Genomic DNA, 18,572 nt, shown 5'->3' with positions numbered 1-18,572 from the left:
CTGATATCTCACCTTGTATCCAAACCAAAGTTTCAGCGTGCTTGTCTGACATTGCTGCCTGGATGTCTCAACGCCACCTGAAATTAAATATGACCAAAACCGAGCTTCTCATTTTCCCCCCCAAACCCACCTCCCCGCTCCCCCCGTTTTCTATTTCTGTTGATGGCTCTCTCATTCTCCCTGTCTCCTCAGCTCGAAACCTTGGGGTCATCTTTGACTCTTCTCTCTCCTTCTCTGCTCATATCCAGCAGACCGCCAAGGCCTGTCGTTTCTTTCTTTACAACATCCGTAAAATCCGCCCCTTTCTTTCCGAGCACTCTACCAAAACCCTCATCCACACCCTTGTCACCTCTCGTTTAGACTACTGCAATCTGCTTCTTGCTGGCCTCCCACTTAGTCACCTCTCCCCTCTCCAGTCGGTTCAAAACTCTGCTGCCCGTCTCATCTTCCGCCAGGGTCGCTTTACTCATACTACCCCTCTCCTCAAGACCCTTCACTGGCTCCCTATCCGTTTTCGCATCCTGTTCAAACTTCTTCTACTAACCTATAAATGTATTCACTCTGCTGCTCCCCAGTATCTCTCCACACTCGTCCTTCCCTACACCCCTTCCCGTGCACTCCGCTCCATGGATAAATCCTTCTTATCTGTTCCCTTCTCCACTACTGCCAACTCCAGACTTCACTCCTTCTGTCTCGCTGCACCCTACGCCTGGAATAAACTTCCTGAGCCCCTACGTCTTGCCCCATCCTTGGCCACCTTTAAATCTAGACTGAAAGCCCACCTCTTTAACATTGCTTTTGACTCGTAACCACTCGCCTCCACCTACCCTCCTCTCTTCCTTCCCGATCACATTAATTGATTTGATTTGCTTACTTTATTTATTTTTTGTCTATTAGATTGTAAGCTCTTTGAGCAGGGACTGTCTTTCTTCTATGTTTGTGCAGCGCTGCGTATGCCTTGTAGCGCTATAGAAATGCTAAATAGTAGTAGTAGTAGTTTTTTTGGAGGGAGGAGGAGTGCTCCCTATTCCTCTAATAGGCGTAGGTACACTCCTACTTCCCGGAAGCCTGTTCAGGCTCGCCCCCAGCAGGCTCACTCTCGTCAGAGGCGTGCGCCTCAGGCCCCTCCTGCTCCCCAGCAAAAGCAAGGGACGGTCTTTTGACTGGCTCCAGAGCATGGTTTTCAGTATCACCTTTACGCTGATGACTCCCAGATCTACCTCTCCACACCAGAAATCTTAGCAGGAGTCCAGGTCAAAGTATCAGCCTTCGTTGATAAACAATCTAAAAACACTAAATGAGGGAATTTACCCTACATCAGTCCACAATCCTGGAATGTACTGCCTCAACAACTTAAGGAGCTCGTCGACCATCATCATTTCAAGAAGACCTTAAAAACCTTATTTGCCAAGGCTTATCCCCCTGGCTACTCCTCTGTTTAGCCTCTATCTTGTTGGCTCTTCACCCCTGTCATTTACCCGTGTCCTCCCATGTACCTTCCCCTCCTGTCACATTCTGTTTCTGTGCCATCTCTGTATTGAATTGTATCCTCTTGACTTAATGTAAGCCACATTGCGCCTGCTTATGTGGGGTAAAAATGCACCAAATAAATTATAACTATTCTTCAACTAGATAGTCTTAACAACAAATAAGAATAGATTATAACTAATCAAAAATATTTATTACAAAAATAACACTCAATCCTATATATAAAACCACCCTTACCATCACCCTCCACTCAGATCATATAATACCAAACCTTAATATTGACCCAGTCTTCCCAACTAAATATTCAGTCTGCTGATTTTTTTTTTTTATCAGTCAATAAACAATAATGTATGGTAGACTTCCGCAACTCTTATAAGGCAAGTAGTCATCTGAGGAGTGATGGATATATCCCAAATGTTCTGTATTGTATAATCTCCAAAGGTCACCCACAGATAAACCATGTGTATTTAAAAGGTCCTTTAAATAAATCAACTATGTGCAGTTGTAGTCCAAATAATTCTTATGCAGTCCATTGATGTCATCGGATTAAAAATTCCAAATATATCCCAAGGTTAATCTTTTTTTTTTTTCTTTTCTTTATCATTTTTTCACGTTCACAGCTCTTTGTCAAATTAACAGCTCTATACAAGACTGTGTTTCACCAAAAAGGCGTCTTCAGGAGCCTTTCAAAAGCCACCTTATATGTGTGACCTCGATTTACTTGCAACAACACATTTTCAGCGCTTCACTATGGACGAGAACTACAAGTTGTTGGCAGTTGAATCCCAGTAGTTCTTGTGTACATCATTCAATGTGACTTACAGTTTACACACACACACAAGCAAAAAGGGGACAGTATTGCTTATTAGCCATTACTAATTTTAAAATAATAAGAGTAATAAACCTTTTAAACTGGTTGGTACTTAGATATATAACCCCAAATGTCTATACAGGCTGCTTTTTTTCATAATTTGTGCTTAAAACGATCTATGGTGCACTTTGCTTCTGAATATCTGCCATCAGAAGGAAGTGCTGCTATTTGCCGCTTTGTTTAAGGTCTTTTTTGCTTTCTTTGTAGTGAGTTTACTTTTTTTTCCACCTCCTTGTAGGTATCTGAAAAGGTTCAAAGTAATGAAGATCAAAGTGCTGCGCAGCTGGTGCCGCCAAATTCTAAAGGGACTGCTCTTTCTGCACACGCGCCTGCCACCCATTATCCACAGGGACCTGAAATGCGACAACATCTTTATCACTGGCCCTACTGGATCTGTCAAAATTGGTGACTTGGGACTGGCTACTCTGAAGCGAGCCTCCTTTGCTAAAAGTGTCATAGGTATGTTTCCAGTAGTTAGTGGAGCCTTGTGCAGCCTTACTCCATTATTGTTGTCCAGTTATTCATATTATAATGGTTACTTATCTCTGAATTTGAAATCAGTAGCTTGGGAAAAAAATATGCACAGTTACAAGCTGCTTTTGTCAGCTGTGAGATGTGAGTTCCATTTGCATTGTCATGAAATGGGGTATCCCTTTTTGAACTTCTGGCTGTGCTGTTGCTGTTCTGTTTCTGTTACTGGTGCCTGAAAGAGATATGTCTTTTATTGAATTTTAGATGCTTATAAAATGCAGCCAAGCAGTTCTGATAAAACCTCCCAAGACTCGATTTTTCTGTGTACTAATTTTAATTCTAAATGAGCAGAAAACCGAGTAACAGGTATATGGTGCAGTGAGAACTTAAGAGTTGGTTAAATATTTGGTTCTGTTTTTGAGCCTTCATTGCAGCTTTAGAAGCAGAGAGCTAACTTTTACTCATATGCTTGGTTATGCGAACTCCAGGCATATGTTAACCATAGTAACTTGCCTCTAGAACACTGGTTTTATCAGCCCTGTTTTTACTGATGTTACAGGAACTAGTTGGCAAGTCTGTGCTGTAAATAGGAAGAGACAGCTTTTAATCCTCCTATGTGTCAAAAAGGGGGAAAGAAAAGGCTGCAAAAAGCACAGCTGGGATGGAATTTCAATCTCCTGTACTGCTATCTGTCATTAAAAGGGATATTCTCTTTCATAGCAGGCCAGAGGCTACCAGTGTTCATACAGGGAGGAGAGAGCTATAATTTTTAAACAAAATAGTTATCTTCCCTGTTGTGAAGGACAAAAGTTAGTTGCTTAAAACGAAATAATAGTTAAACTTCTGATGGCTCAATTCAAGTATTCTTGTTCATGACCATGCGAGGTGAAATCAGTGTGGGTTGTTTCAGGCTTCCTTTCACTGTGTTGTTTTTTTTAATTGGTTTTTTTTTTTTTTTTTTTGTTTCTTTGTCTAGCACCGTCTAGCCTCAGGCCTGTAGGCACTGCCAGGGAAATCACAAACTTTTTGTACACTTTTTTTCTGTGAGGCATGCCATGATTGAAGCCTCTACAAGCTATATGGTGTTCTGATTTTTAATTGAATCGCGCTCTGTTTCTGTAACTCAATTCTCTGTATTTCTGAGTATTTTTGCCTGTAGGGTGTCGCTCACTCTATTTCCTGCAGCTGCAGTAGACCTTTAGTATGTACTGCAGTTGAGATGGTAAGTATGAGATGAGAAGGGCTCTGGTGAGTGGCTCTTCCAGAAAATTAAAATTTTTTTTTTTGTACAATCTTTATTCTGGCTTAAGGTTTTTCATTGCAAAGCCTTTGAATCCAAAAACTATTCTAAGGTAAATGGAGTATTAGAAGTTGGAGACTAGCTGATGGCTTTTAATCATCACTTCTTTTTTTTACAGTAGGTGGCGATCTAGTACACAGGTATGTGCAAACATCTAAATCTACTTTTTATTTCTTGCAGGTGGGAAAGGTAGGTTTGGTTTGAGCCTCGCTAGTCTTTTTCTTTCTCTCTATTTGTCTTAGATTTTATATTTAAATTTAATATCCTATAGTCTTGTAATTTTGGTTAACACTTCATTTTGGTTCTTTTTTTTGCTATTTGTCCCTCCACAATTGCTGATTCCCCCCTCCCCCTTTACCCATGCACACCTGGGTATAGCCCTTACCAAAGGCTTTGCAATGAAATACTCATAAGGTTTAGTGATGCAACAGATTAACTAAGGAGACTTCCTCCTTTTTTTGCCCCCGCTTTCTCTCTTCTCTCACAGGTAATCCCATCAGCATTCTGCGGTGAGTAGCGCCACCAGCCTCTGCTCGCTTTGAGACATTTAGAGTCTGAATCGTTCTTTTAATTTAAGGTACCCCCGAGTTCATGGCCCCTGAGATGTATGAGGAGAAATACGATGAATCGGTTGACGTGTATGCTTTTGGGATGTGCATGCTTGAGATGGCTACATCTGAATATCCTTACTCCGAGTGCCAAAATGCTGCGCAAATCTACCGTCGAGTGACCAGTGTAAGTCTCCCCTTCCTCACTTATTCCTGCTTTCCTCACCTTTCCTTTATTTCCCTGCCTATGTAGTTTTTCTTCTCTTAACTCAGACTTCATGCTGCTTCACTGTTTATGCTGCAGTTATCCTAATAGATACCAAATCCAGATATTCATTAAAACGCCTATGTGGGGTACTTGTCCTTTGCATTCTCAATAAAATTGGAAAACAAAATACTGAGTAGATGTGAAAGTGCATGCAGTATTAGAAATTAACTTATGGATTCCAAGGTTTAGGCTAGTTCCATGTTTGTTGTAACACAACAGAGAACTGCTCAGAGCCCATTTGAAACAAGTGTAAGTGCAGTTTGTATATGTGGTCAAAATACTATAGTTTTAAAATGGATATCTCGGCAACAGCCTTCTGCTTTAACTCCAGGACATTCCTACAAATAACTGGTTTGATATAAAAGACATCATGATGGAGACTTGTGCATGATGGTATCCAGGTAAGCGTAGTATTTGACAGTATATAAACAGATCTGAATTAACAGAGCATTTATTTTTACCAGCTCTTGGGAAATCCAGTGCAGCATTGACATGTCCAGTAGGTTCTTTAGAAATGCTGATGGTTCAGTGTGTTCCAACCAGTGTGCCTCCAGACCTGATTAGGGTATACAACTGCTTTGATGCTTTTGGGCATGACAAGACACAGAAGTGGTAGTTCTTAAATTTACAGGTAGCTGTGATCAATTCAGACTGCACACTTTCTCTTCCCCCTCCCAAGTTACCTCCATTGAATATTTCTAACCTCTGATGGGGCTTTAAATACTTCCTTAGCACTTTTTTGGGGGGCCATGTAAATCCTCTTCCCTGTCCACACTGCCTCTTTGTGGAAGTTGGTGAGCTGTGCACAACATTTTTGGAATTGTAGGTATGCCTTGAGCTTGAAACGGGTGGGAAACAGATGTACAAATGTTTCTCTTAGAATTGGTGAATCTATTTTACACGTATTCATTCATTGTTTCATAAAGTGGACATCAAATTACTACTGAAGTTGACGCTTTGAGTCTCTCACGAAGGGACATTTTCCATAGAAAAGAACAGAAATTTGCTATCTCTTTATAGACCTAGCAGTTTTCCTCCTTTGTATTTCCAGCTCAGGTAGAACCAAGGCTAAGATCTGGTGTCAAGAGCCTTCATTTGCAACTACCAGGGATTTTTCTCCCTATATTTTATATCCCCTCTTCAGCATATGCTTGGTGAGGCTATTGCAGTGATGGTCCTGGGGTGGGGCTACCAGAGCTACATATGAAACCTTACAGCCATGAGCCCTGAATCCATCCATTAGATGTTTTGCACAGTATTTACAGCCCCAGCTGATCCAGAGCAATTCATTCTTTAGAGGTCAACTATTTGAGGTGGTCTTTAATGTAGATGCGCTGGCGTTTTTAGCACGTGTTAAAAATAGGCGCGCGCTAAACGCTAAAGATGCCCATAGGAATACATTGGCATCTTTTGCATTTAGCGTCCTCCTATTTTTAACGTGCGATAAAAACGCCAGCGCGCCTATGTAAAAGACCCCCTCAATTCAGAATTGTTCAGAGAAAACTCATTTATGTATTAATACATGATACTGTATTTGTCAACTTTTTTTTAAACCACATTTTAGTTCAAATAGTTTATTGAAATTTTCAATAAAATAAGCCATTAATAATAGTCATGATTAACATTATAATGATACAAAGGTATACGATAAGAACTAAGTAGAGGAAACTGGAACAGAGAAAACTGGGCAATTAGTATAGTCTTGATTATGGCTTCTGATTTTAGGCTTTAACCAGTTAACATTGATAAAATGCTTGTGATACACCAAAAAAAAAAAAAGTTAAAATGTGTTTATTTGGATAAATACTGAAAAAATACCACTTCCCCCAGTACTCGCCACTCTTCTGATTTGTCTTCTGCTCAGTTTTTGTGCCTATTTCTGCAAGGAGAACTCCTAAGTGATAACAAATGTACATATTTTATTCCACCAAAAAAGGTGTGCTGCATAAACACAGATAAACACAAACTCCTAATTAGCTGGAAAGAAATACCTAAATTTGCAATTTATAAACTTACAAGAATAGAGGCCCTAGTTGTCGTCATAAAATGCTCAAATAGTATAGTACACAATTAAAACAACCAGGTAAACACGTTGAATCATATTTGCTACTCTCTAATTTTCATATTTCCTCAAATGAATGATTATTGGGATCTACCGTATATATGAGTTTTAAGGCTGTCACCTTCCTGATGGAACGTGCATTTTCCACTAGTTCAAAATGAGTAAATGTGTTCTATAACTGCAATTTTTATACTGCAGACCCAACTAAGGGTCTCTTTTACAAAGCAGCGCTATCGGGGATGCAGCAAATGTGAGGAAACCCATTCAATTCCTGTGGGCTTCCTCTCATTTGCTGCACGGCTTTGTAAAAGAAGCTCTGACTTAGCTGAAGTACATCAAACAATCACGGTTGCAAGAAATATCACCAACCCCAATTCACAGAAAATGAAGATTCTAAAGAAATATGGGCTAGGAAAAACCGCACTACAGTCTAATAGTGGAAAAAAGAATGGAAAATTATTTAAAAATGGTGCTCTTAGAGTAAGTCACAATATTATTCTTACTTTAAACCTGAATTTGAACTAATAGAAGGAGAAGATAGAACCAGAGAGACAGGAGTCATTGCTTCTAGAAAAAAAGTTGTTGTTTTTTTTTTTAAATACTCTGGGTCTAAAAAAATGTAATTTACTAGAAAATTTAACAAAACGTTTACACAAAGTGAAGGAAAAATGACCATCCTAGCTACTAGTAGTTGAGTACAGTAGGCTGAAAAAAACCTTGCATTTCATCTGAGTAGCCCTACTGAGGTCAGGAAATAGAGACCCTATGGCCTAGAAAAGTCAAGTCTATGAGAAAAGTATAGACAATCTGATTACCATCTGGTTCTAGAACAAAGGTAGTAATCGATGATAACACAGGAGATTTAGGAAAATAAATATTAAATTCAAATGAGAATTGCAACAAGGCGCCAGCAGTGGGCAGGAAAGACTGGGAATCTTTCCTGCCCCAAAGATTCCACTACACCACCAGGGCGGCCTCGGGTATGCGCCGGGAGGGCACCCTGTGCTCAGGAGAGGGGAGGCAAGGAGTCAGATCGCATCAGTGGTGGGGAGCGAGAGGGAGCACCGCGGGGCCCTGTGCGACCGCTCCTCTTGCCCCTGCCTAAGACCGTCCCTCATCCGTGTTTGCCTCTTAGGATCAATCATTAACGTTCAGTAGTCAAGGGGTGTGCTACAGGATAGCGTTTGGTAGAACTACAGTGAAGGGTTTGGAGAAGATTTTCAAGTCATGTGATATTTCATTACCAACAAAGATTCAAATTATACAGACAATTTTTCTAATACACTTATGGATGAGAAAGTTGGACCATGGTAAAGCAGAACAGAAAGAGCATTGAGACATTTGAATTTGTGTGGTAGAGATGACTGTTATGAATAACATGGCTAGCCAAGAAATCAAACTAAATAAAACTTGAATTCTCGTTAGAAACTCACATGACAAGACTGAAATGATCATATTTTTATCATGTCATGCAACGGCCAGAGTCATTAGAAAAAGCAATAATGCTAGGAAAGGTTGAAGAAAAGAGGGTGTGGAAGTGTAGGGGTCTTTTCGTGCTGTCTCACCTTTGCTGGTCTGAGGCCTGGTTAGACCTGAACCAATATGGATTTTGCACACTGTGGCCTGAACAACATAAACCAGCTTTCTTCAAAGAAAACTACTTCTTGGCATAGCTATTCTACTAACTTCATCAAGGATATGTTGTATAATACATCTTGCCTCCAGTTTATCTCCTGGAAAGATGTGGAGGAGCAATCTTTTCAGGAACAGTGAACCATGGAGGGGAGTTTGGTACTTCCAGCCTATTTCTGATGAGATGTTCTACCCGGAAGTCTACAAGAATGCCCATTTTCAGGACTGTGGGTAATCTGGACAGAGGTACACTGTTAGTGATTTGTCCAGGTTGGTCACCTGCTGGACCCAGAGGGCAATGCCAATGCTGGGCATGAGAAAGAGGAAAAGAAGAAGAATGTATAGCGTACGGATCTCTCTGAGGAGATAGACTGATTTTCCCAAACACCAGTGAACTGTAATCTCTGTGCAGAGCACTGCACAAGGTAAAGTACAGAAGCAGCTCTGTGGCTTTCCCCAAAGAATGTATAACCATCTGCACAGAGCAGAGACCTTAGACTAAGTTCCTGATCTGAAGAAGCTTGCAGGTAATCTGCTGGAGCCTGAAAGAGGAGCTGATTCTTTACATCACCTGAACTCTGAGACTTCAAACTGCATGGGGGAGGAGCAGGAATTTTTCTCCTATGGTTCAGGGGTAGTTAATTGATTTTGCCTGCGACTGATTGGTTGTCTGAGGACCGGTGGTCAGTAGCCTAACTTTGCTGCTGAGTTGGCAATCTTTTCTCAGAATATAGTTGTTTATATATATATATATATATATACACACACACACAGTGCACTCCATTTAAGTGCACGTCGGATAAGAGCATGCTCTGTTTATCTGCATGCCATATTTCGGTCCCGTTTTTGGCACCATCAGTTTGTATGGGGACAAACTTTGTTTTAGTGCACCACTGATAAGTGCAAGATTCGCTTATATGCATGGTTCAAGACCGCTCCTCTGCAGGAAAGACTCCGCATAAGCATGCATATGTAATATGGAAGCTGATTGGCGTGTGACAACCAACGAGATTTCAAATTTACTGCCTCTTTAACTGCCACAGGCAGAATAAGCGAAAGAATGTTGTTAGGGCCACAGGCAGAATAAGCGAAAGAATGTTGTTAGGGCGTACACCGGGGTCATCATTGCGGCAGAACTGTAAGACTTTTAACACTGGCTGAACGAATAGAAGTTCTTAAAAAATTAGAAAACAAAGTCAAGCATCTATTGCTAAAGAATATGGTGTCAATCCCGGTCAAATTTCACATGTCTTGAAGCAGAAAGACCAGCTTCTGGAAGACTGGCAAAACAATACAAATCCACAACGGAAACGAAAACGTGCAGGGAAAAGCTGAGGAGGTAGAAGATGCTCTTCTTTGGTGGTTTTCTCGAGTCAGGAGCAGACAGTTTCCTGTCAATGGTCCACTGCTAACCAGGTAGCAGAAAGTCTTGGGCTGACTGAATTCAAAGCCACTGTTGGATGGTTGGAAAGATGGAAGGAGAGGAACAGCATAAAATTCAAGAAACAGCATGGAGAGAAACAAGACGCTAATGACTTTGGTGCTGAAAATTGGGTTGTTTCAGTTCTTCCTACCATCTTGAACGAGTTTGCACCTCGTGACATTTTCAATTCTGACGAAAATGGTCTGTACTGGCGAGCGATTCCTGATGGAACACTTGCATTCAAACATGCCGAAACTACTGGAGGTAATGCATCGAAGGACCGACTGACAATCCTCTTTTGCGGCAATATGGATGGGAGTGAGAAGTTGGAACCCCTCGTCATTGGAAAGAGCAAACAGCCCCGTTGCTTCAAGAAAGTTAAGCGACTTCCTGTGTCATATGAGGCTAACGCAAATTCATGGATGACTGGGGAAACTTGGAAGCAGTGGCTAAAGAAGTTGGACACTAGAATGCGGGCACAAAAGCATCAAATTTTGCTGCTTTGTGATAACTACTGCACACAGGGATGATGTCAGGCTGTCTAACATCAAGGTGGTCTTCCTGCCACCAAACACTACTTCTCTGATTCAACCTCTGGATCAGGGCATAATAGCCAGTTTCAAACAACATTATCGGGCTCTTGTGCTGTGTCATCTGATGAGCGTTATGGATGGCCAGACTGGGAAGGATAAATGTGCTGTTGAACTGGCTTGTAATCTATCACTGTTGGATTCCCTGCATATGCAAAAAGAAGCCTGGAATCATGTTACACAGGCAACCATTGTGAACTGCTACAAGCGGGCAAGCTTTGTTAAGGACGTGGAGAGGGACGAAACAGGTGCAGTTGTTGCAAACACGTCAGATGAAGAGGTTATTGACATCCCAGCTGGTTTTCCTGAAGTGGCTGTTTTAAAAAAAATTAAGCAAAGTGTGGGCCGGGCACATTACCACCGGCGGCCACCACAGGGAGCCCGCCATGAAAGTCTGAATGAGGTCAAATTTGCTTCCCTGATGCCCTTAGCAGATCCATGAGTTCGAACTGAAAAAGCCATGTATTGCCCCTACAGCGGGGCACCCTGACTTTTTGTTTCGACAAGGCGGAGAGGTTTCTGCGGATTACTGTCTTGCCGGTTTTCACAACCGGGACACCTCTTCTGAGCCTGCATGACTCAAAAGTGACCTCCACAGGGCTGGAGAAAGAATTGGCCTGCACAGGATTCACCGGGAGGTGGAGAGAAGGTCCCGAAAGCCTGCGAGCCATCCGCGGGCTCCCCAAGAGGGATCTAGCTACTGTTTGTGCCTTTCATGCCGCACCTCCAGAGTCTCTAATCACGGTCAGCACTACTTACACAATACAATCCTCTCAACCGATATCTTAAGAGCTGGACAGCGGATAAAACATATTCTCCGAGGACAAGCAGGCTGCTTGTTCTCACTGATGGGTTGACGTCCTCGGCAGCCCCCTCCATCGGAAAGTTTACTAGCAAAGGCCTTTGCTAGTCCTCGCGCGCCCATGCGCACCGCGCATGCGCGGCCGTCTTCCCGCCCGAAACCGGCTCGAGCCGGCCAGTCTTCTTTCGTCCGCGCTCGGTACGGTCGTGTTACGCCGTTCGTGCCCCAGAGAGTCGACCTCGCGCGTCCTTTTCGACGTGTTTTTTTGCTGTTTTTCCTTGAAAAAGTTCGGGAAGCGCTCCGGTAGTGTTCCGGAAGACCCTTTCGGGTTTTCTGCCCTTCCCGTATTTCTCAGTTTTTGCCCCGTAAGTTTTCTTTCGTTGTCGGGGTAGGCCTCTTTTGGCCTCGGTCGAGATTTTTCTTCCTCTAAATTTTGGTGCTTCAATTTTCGCCATTTCGGCTTTTGATTTCGCCGGCGTGATTTTTCCGCCCATGACATCGAAGCCTTCCAGCGGCTTCAAGAAGTGCACCCAGTGCGCCCGGGTAATCTCGCTCACTGATAGGCACTCTGCGTGTCTTCAGTGTCTAGGGGCCCAGCACCGCCCTCAGAACTGCAGTCTGTGTTCCCTGTTACAAAGGCGGACTCAGGTAGCGAGATTAGCCCAGTGGAACGTTTTGTTCTCGTGCTCTTCGTCGGCATCGGCACCGGAGGCATCGAGTGCATCGACGTCGTCAGCGTCCGGACCATCTTCCTTGGCTGCCGCTTCATCGACTGCATCGAGGCATCGAACCTCTGCATCGGCGCCGAGGCATCGGGCGACTGCATCGACGTCGGTGGTACCGAGACTTCGTCTGCTGATGTCGTTGGACGGAGGTGCATCGTCAGGAGTGCAGGTGAGGGCTGTCCATTCCCCTGCTGGTGGCGGTGAGCCTTCGGGTGGGTCTCCTCCTAACCTGAGGGCTCCTGCGGTACAGCCCCCCCGGGATCGACCTTCTTTGGTCTCGGCCCCGAGGAAGCGACGGATGGATTCTACGTCCTCCTCGTCGGTGCCGGGGAGCTCCGGTGACATGCTTCGGAAGAAGTCGAAGAAGCATCGACACCGGTCTCCTCCCCATGTTGGTACCGAGAGCTCTGGGTCGCCGAGGGATTCGGCACCCAGCAGGCATCGGCACCGAGAGGACCGCTCACCCTCTGTTCAGGAGGTGTCGATGCGCTCCACTCTGGACAGCCCGGAACAGCCTCCTCGCCCGGAACAGGTTCTGACGTCGACGCCTGCATCGACCTCTCAGCCTTTCTCTGCAGCCGCTCTAAACGAGAGCCTCCGGGCCGTTCTCCCAGAGATTCTGGGAGAGCTGTTGCGCCCTACCCCTCCGGTACCGGCGGTGCTTGCGCCTCCGGTACCGTCGAGCGTGGCGCCGGCTGGCCCATCGCCCGGGTTGAGGTCCCCGACGTCGGTACCGCGTGCGGTGCCGACAGCGGCCACCTCCCAGGAAGGCTCCCCGACTACGTCGGCGGAGGGAGCTTCGCCGATGCGGGCGAGGGAGTCTACCTCTCGACGCCCCCACCGTGGACGGGGTTCCACCGAGTCGAGTAGGGCGAGGTTGCAGACGCAGGTTCGTGAACTTGTGTCTGACACCGAGGGTGAGGCCTCGTGGGAGGAAGAGGAGGACCCCAGATATTTCTCTGACGAGGAGTCTGAGGGTCTTCCTTCTGATCCCACTCCCTCTCCTGAGAGACAGCTTTCTCCTCCCGAGAGTCTGTCTTTTGCTTCCTTTGTCCGGGAGATGTCTACGGCCATCCCCTTCCCGGTGGTTGTGGAGGACGAGCCCAGGGCTGAAATGTTTGAGCTCCTGGACTATCCTTCTCCACCTAAGGAAGCGTCCACTGTTCCCTTGCACCATGTCCTAAAAAAGACATTGCTTGCGAACTGGACCAAGCCACTAAGAAATCCCCACATTCCCAAGAAGATTGAGTCCCAGTACCGGATCCATGGGGACCCAGAGCTGATGCGCACTCAGTTGCCTCATGACTCTGGAGTTGTGGATCTGGCCCTAAAGTGGGCTAAGAGTTCTAGGGAGCATGCTTCGGCGCCCCCGGGCAAAGACCCTAGAACCTTAGACTCCTTTGGGAGGAAGGCCTACCATTCTTCTATGCTCGTGGCCAAGATCCAGTCTTACCAGCTCTACACGAGCATACACATGCGGAACAATGTGCGGCAGTTGGCGGGCTTGGTTGATGCTCTTCCCCCTGAGCAAGCCAAGCCTTTTCAGGAGGTGGTCAGGCAGCTGAAGGCATGCAGAAAATTCCTGGCCAGAGGAGTTTGACACTTTTGATGTTGCGTCCAGGGCCGCTGCTCAAGGTGTGGTGATGCGCAGGCTCTCATGGCTGCGTGCCGCCGACCTGGAGAATAGACTCCAGCAGCGGATTGCGGACTCGCCTTGCCGTGCGGACAACATTTTTGGAGAAAAAGTCGAGCAGGTGGTAGAGTCTCTCCACCAGCGGGACACCGCATTCGACAAGTTCTCCCGCCGGCAGCCTTCAGCCTCTACCTCTACAGGTAGACGATTTTTCGGGGGAAGGAAGACTGGTCCCTATGCTTCTGGTAAGCGTAGGTACAATCCTCCTTCCCGACAGCCTGCGGCCCAGGCTAAGCCCCAGCGCGCTCGCTCTCGTCAGCAGCGTGCGCCTCAGCAAGGCCCCGCGGCTCCCCAGCAAAAGCAAGGGGCGAGCTTTTGACTGGCTCCAGCAGAGCATAGCCGACATCCAAGTGTCAGTGCCGGGCGACCTGCCGGTCGGGGGGAGGTTGAAAGCTTTTCACCAAAGGTGGCCTCTCATAACCTCCGATCAGTGGGTTCTCCAAATAGTCCGGCAGGGATACACCCTCAATTTGGCCTCAAAACCTCCAAATTGTCCACCGGGAGCTCAGTCTTACAGCTTCCAGCACAAGCAGGTACTTGCAGAGGAACTCTCCGCCCTTCTCAGCGCCAATGCGGTCGAGCCCGTGCCATCCGGGCAAGAAGGGCTGGAATTCTATTCCAGGTACTTCCTTGTGGAAAAGAAAACAGGGGGGATGCGTCCCATCCTAGACCTAAGGGCCCTGAACAAATATCTCGTAAAAGAAAAGTTCAGGATGCTTTCCCTGGGCACCCTTCTCCCCATGATTCAGCAAAACGATTGGCTATGCTCTCTGGACTTGAAGGATGCCTACACACACATCCCGATACTGCCAGCTCACAGACAGTATCTGCGATTTCAGTTGGGCACACGCCACTTCCAGTACTGTGTGCTACCCTTTGGGCTCGCCTCCGCGCCCAGGGTGTTCACAAAGTGCCTAGCTGTGGTAGCAGCGGCACTTCGCAGGCTGGGGGTGCACGTGTTCCCATATCTCGACGATTGGCTGGTGAAGAACACATCCGAGGCAGGAGTCCTGCAGTCCATGCAGATGACTATTCGCCTCCTGGAGCTACTGGGGTTTGTGATAAATTATGCAAAGTCCCATCTTCTCCCAGTGCAGAAACTCGAATTCATAGGAGCCCTGCTGGATTCTCGGACAGCTCGCGCCTATCTTCCAGAGGCGAGAGCCAACAACTTGTTGTCCCTCGTCTCGCGGGTGCGTGCGTCCCAGCAGATCACAGCTCGGCAGATGTTGAGATTGCTGGGCCACATGGCCTCCACAGTTCATGTGACTCCCATGGCCCGCCTCCACATGAGATCTGCTCAATGGACCCTAGCCTCCCAGTGGTATCAGGCCGCTGGGGGTCTAGAGGACGTGATCCACTTGTCCACGAGTTTTCTCAAATCCCTGTATTGGTGGACGATTTGCTCCAATTTGACTCTGGGACGTCCCTTCCAAATTCCTCAGCCACAAAAAGTGCTGACCACGGATGCGTCTCTCCTGGGATGGGGAGCTCATGTCGATGGGCTTCACACCCAAGGAAGTTGGTCCCTCCAAGAACGCGATCTACAGATCAATCTTCTGGAGTTGCGAGCGATCTGGAACGCTCTGAAGGCTTTCAGAGATCGGCTGTCCCACCAAATTATCCAAATTCAGACAGACAACCAGGTTGCCATGTACTATGTCAACAAGCAGGGGGGCACCGGATCTCGCCCCCTGTGTCAGGAAGCCGTCAGCATGTGGCTCTGGGCCCGCCGTCTCGGCATGGTGCTCCAAGCCACATATCTGGCAGGCGTAAACAACAGTCTGGCCGACAGACTGAGCCGGATTATGCAACCTCACGAGTGGTCGCTCAACTCCAGAGTGGTGCGCCAGATCTTCCAAGCGTGGGGCACCCCCTTGGTGGATCTCTTCGCATCTCGAGTGAACCACAAAGTCCCTCAGTTCTGTTCCAGGCTTCAGGCCCCCGGCAGACTAGCATCGGACGCCTTCCTCCTGGATTGGGGGGAGGGCCTGCTGTATGCTTATCCTCCCATCCCTCTGGTGGGGAAGACTTTGTTGAAACTCAAGCAAGACCGAGGCACCATGATTCTGATTGCTCCTTTTTGGCCGCGTCAGATCTGGTTCCCCCTTCTTCTGGAGTTATCCTCCGAAGAACCGTGGAGATTGGAGTGTTTTCCGACCCTCATCACACAGGACGAGGGGGCGCTTCTGCATCCCAACCTCCAGTCTCTGGCTCTCACGGCCTGGATGTTGAGGGCGTAGACTTTGCCTCTTTGGGTCTGTCAGAGGGTGTCTCCCGCATCTTGCTTGCTTCCAGGAAAGACTCCACTAAGAGAAGTTACTTCTTCCATTGGAGGAGGTTTGCCGTCTGGTGTGACAGCAAGGCCCTAGATCCTCGCTCTTGTGCTACACAGACCCTGCTTGAATACCTTCTGCACTTGTCTGAGTCTGGTCTCAAGACCAACTCTGTAAGGGTTCACCTTAGTGCAATCAGTGCATACCATTACCGTGTGGAAGGTAAGCCGATCTCGGGACAGCCTTTAGTTGTTCGCTTCATGAGAGGTTTGCTTTTGTCAAAGCCCCCTGTCAAGCCTCCTACAGTGTCATGGGATCTCAATGTCGTTCTCACCCAGCTGATGAAACCTCCTTTTGAGCCACTGAATTCCTGCCATCTGAAGTACTTGACCTGGAAGGTCATTTTCTTGGTGGCAGTTACTTCAGCTCGTAGAGTCAGTGAGCTTCAGGCCCTGGTAGCCCAGGCCCCTTACACCAAATTTCATCATAACAGAGTAGTTCTCCGCACTCACCCTAAGTTCTTGCCAAAGGTTGTGTCGGAGTTCCATCTGAACCAGTCAATTGTCTTGCCAACATTCTTTCCCCATCCTCATTCCTGCCCTGCTGAACGTCAGCTGCACACATTGGACTGCAAAAGAGCATTGGCCTTCTATCTGGAGCGGACACAGCCCAACAGACAGTCCGCCCAATTGTTTGTTTCTTTTGATCCCAATAGGAGGGGAGTGGCTGTGGGGAAACGCACCATATCCAATTGGCTAGCAGATTGCATTTCCTTCACTTACGCCCAGGCTGGGCTGGCTCTTGAGGGTCATGTCACGGCTCATAATGTTAGAGCCATGGCAGCGTCGGTAGCCCACTTGAAGTCAGCCTCTATTGAAGAAATTTGCAAAGCTGCGACGTGGTCATCTGTCCACACATTCACATCTCATTACTGCCTGCAGCAGGATACCCGACGCGACAGTCGGTTCGGGCAGTCAGTTCTTCAGAACCTGTTTGGGCTTTAGGATCCAACTCCACCCCCCGAGGGCCCTGTTTGTTCTGTTCCAGGCTGCACTCTCAGTTAGTTGGTAAATTTTTTAGGTCAATCTCAGTTATGTCCTCGCCGTTGCGAGGCCCAATTGACCATGGTTGTTGTTTTGAGTGAGCCTGGGGGCTAGGGATACCCCATCAGTGAGAACAAGCAGCCTGCTTGTCCTCGGAGAAAGCGAATGCTACATACCTGTAGAAGGTATTCTCCGAGGACAGCAGGCTGATTGTTCTCACAAACCCGCCCGCCTCCCCTTTGGAGTTGAGTCTTCCCTTGAAGTGTATTGTCTTGCTACATACTGGACTGGCCGGCTCGAGCCGGTTTCGGGCGGGAAGACGGCCGCGCATGCGCGGTGCGCATGGGCGCGCGAGGACTAGCAAAGGCCTTTGCTAGTAAACTTTCCGATGGAGGGGGCTGCCGAGGACGTCAACCCATCAGTGAGAACAATCAGCCTGCTGTCCTCGGAGAATACCTTCTACAGGTATGTAGCATTCGCTTTTAGACTGAAGCAAAGAAAAAAAGGACCAGAGAAGCGCTTCTCGGGGTTAACACTGGTTTATTTAATTATCCAAAGATTAGGATAAAAAAATTAAGTAGATAGTCATAGAAATAGTCTAGAATATGACAGAAATAAGAACATATTATAGAAATAGAAATCACAATGGAAAGTTGGCCAGGGCAGTCTCCCAGTTCTCTGGCATGAGACAGGAGCACTGCACACTGACCTCCCTCCTGTCTGGCAGAGAGATATTATATAGGATTTCTTTTCCCTTTCAATACCAGAGGAGCACAAGAAGGGGGAAGGGTTTCTTCTTATCCCCTTAATTAGCATCTTACAGTCAGGCAGGATCTCTTGACAATAAAGAAATACATAGCATCTGTTTATATTTCCTTTTGAAGATGCATTTGGTCTGTTGTCCAAATGTTTTGGACCTCTTCTATTCATCTTTACAGCCTGCTTCCTTATAGAGTTGTTATAGAGGTGTTAGGTTTCTCTTGTCAATAGAACTATTGCTATTGACTCCAGGGATCAGGGAGATAGTGTTTGAATTGTTCTAGGCAGAGAAGGAAATAAGGTGTTACCTGGTCTTCCTCTCATGGTTGTGAAAAAGGTAATTCTCTCCTGGATAGTAGCCTTACTTCCAAGGGCATGGGAAAGAATTCTGTCTCCTGACCATATTCAATGGGAGAGATTCTCCCCCCCTCTGCAATATTATTTTCTTATCCAGTCCTGACTACAGGATTTCTATCTCTCTCTCCTCTGTCAGCCCTGCCCCCTTCACCTGGAACTTCATTTGATCTGCATCCTAAAAGTCTCTCAAAGGCTAATAAACACACTCATGTAAACAGCAAATGGATTGTCTTTCACTTGCTTGGTCAGAGGAAGGTGGGGGGA

The 18,572-nt window shown here is 46.5% G+C and overlaps 1 protein-coding gene across 1 annotated transcript in view; it reads left to right on the top strand.

Annotated features, from left to right (window-relative positions):
• WNK1 (WNK lysine deficient protein kinase 1) overlaps positions 1-18,572 on the top strand; it is a 515,889-nt gene that overhangs the window by 149,650 nt on the left and 347,667 nt on the right. Inside the window, 2 exon segments of the mRNA XM_030214920.1 lie at positions 2,598-2,818; positions 4,708-4,865. Of these exon segments, the coding sequence (XP_030070780.1) occupies positions 2,598-2,818; positions 4,708-4,865 (379 nt within the window).

The sequence above is a fragment of the Microcaecilia unicolor genome, chromosome 9 (genome assembly GCF_901765095.1).
Source record: "Microcaecilia unicolor chromosome 9, aMicUni1.1, whole genome shotgun sequence".
NCBI classification, from domain to species: domain Eukaryota; kingdom Metazoa; phylum Chordata; class Amphibia; order Gymnophiona; family Siphonopidae; genus Microcaecilia; species Microcaecilia unicolor.
This window is presented reverse-complemented; position numbering and strand designations above follow the sequence as displayed.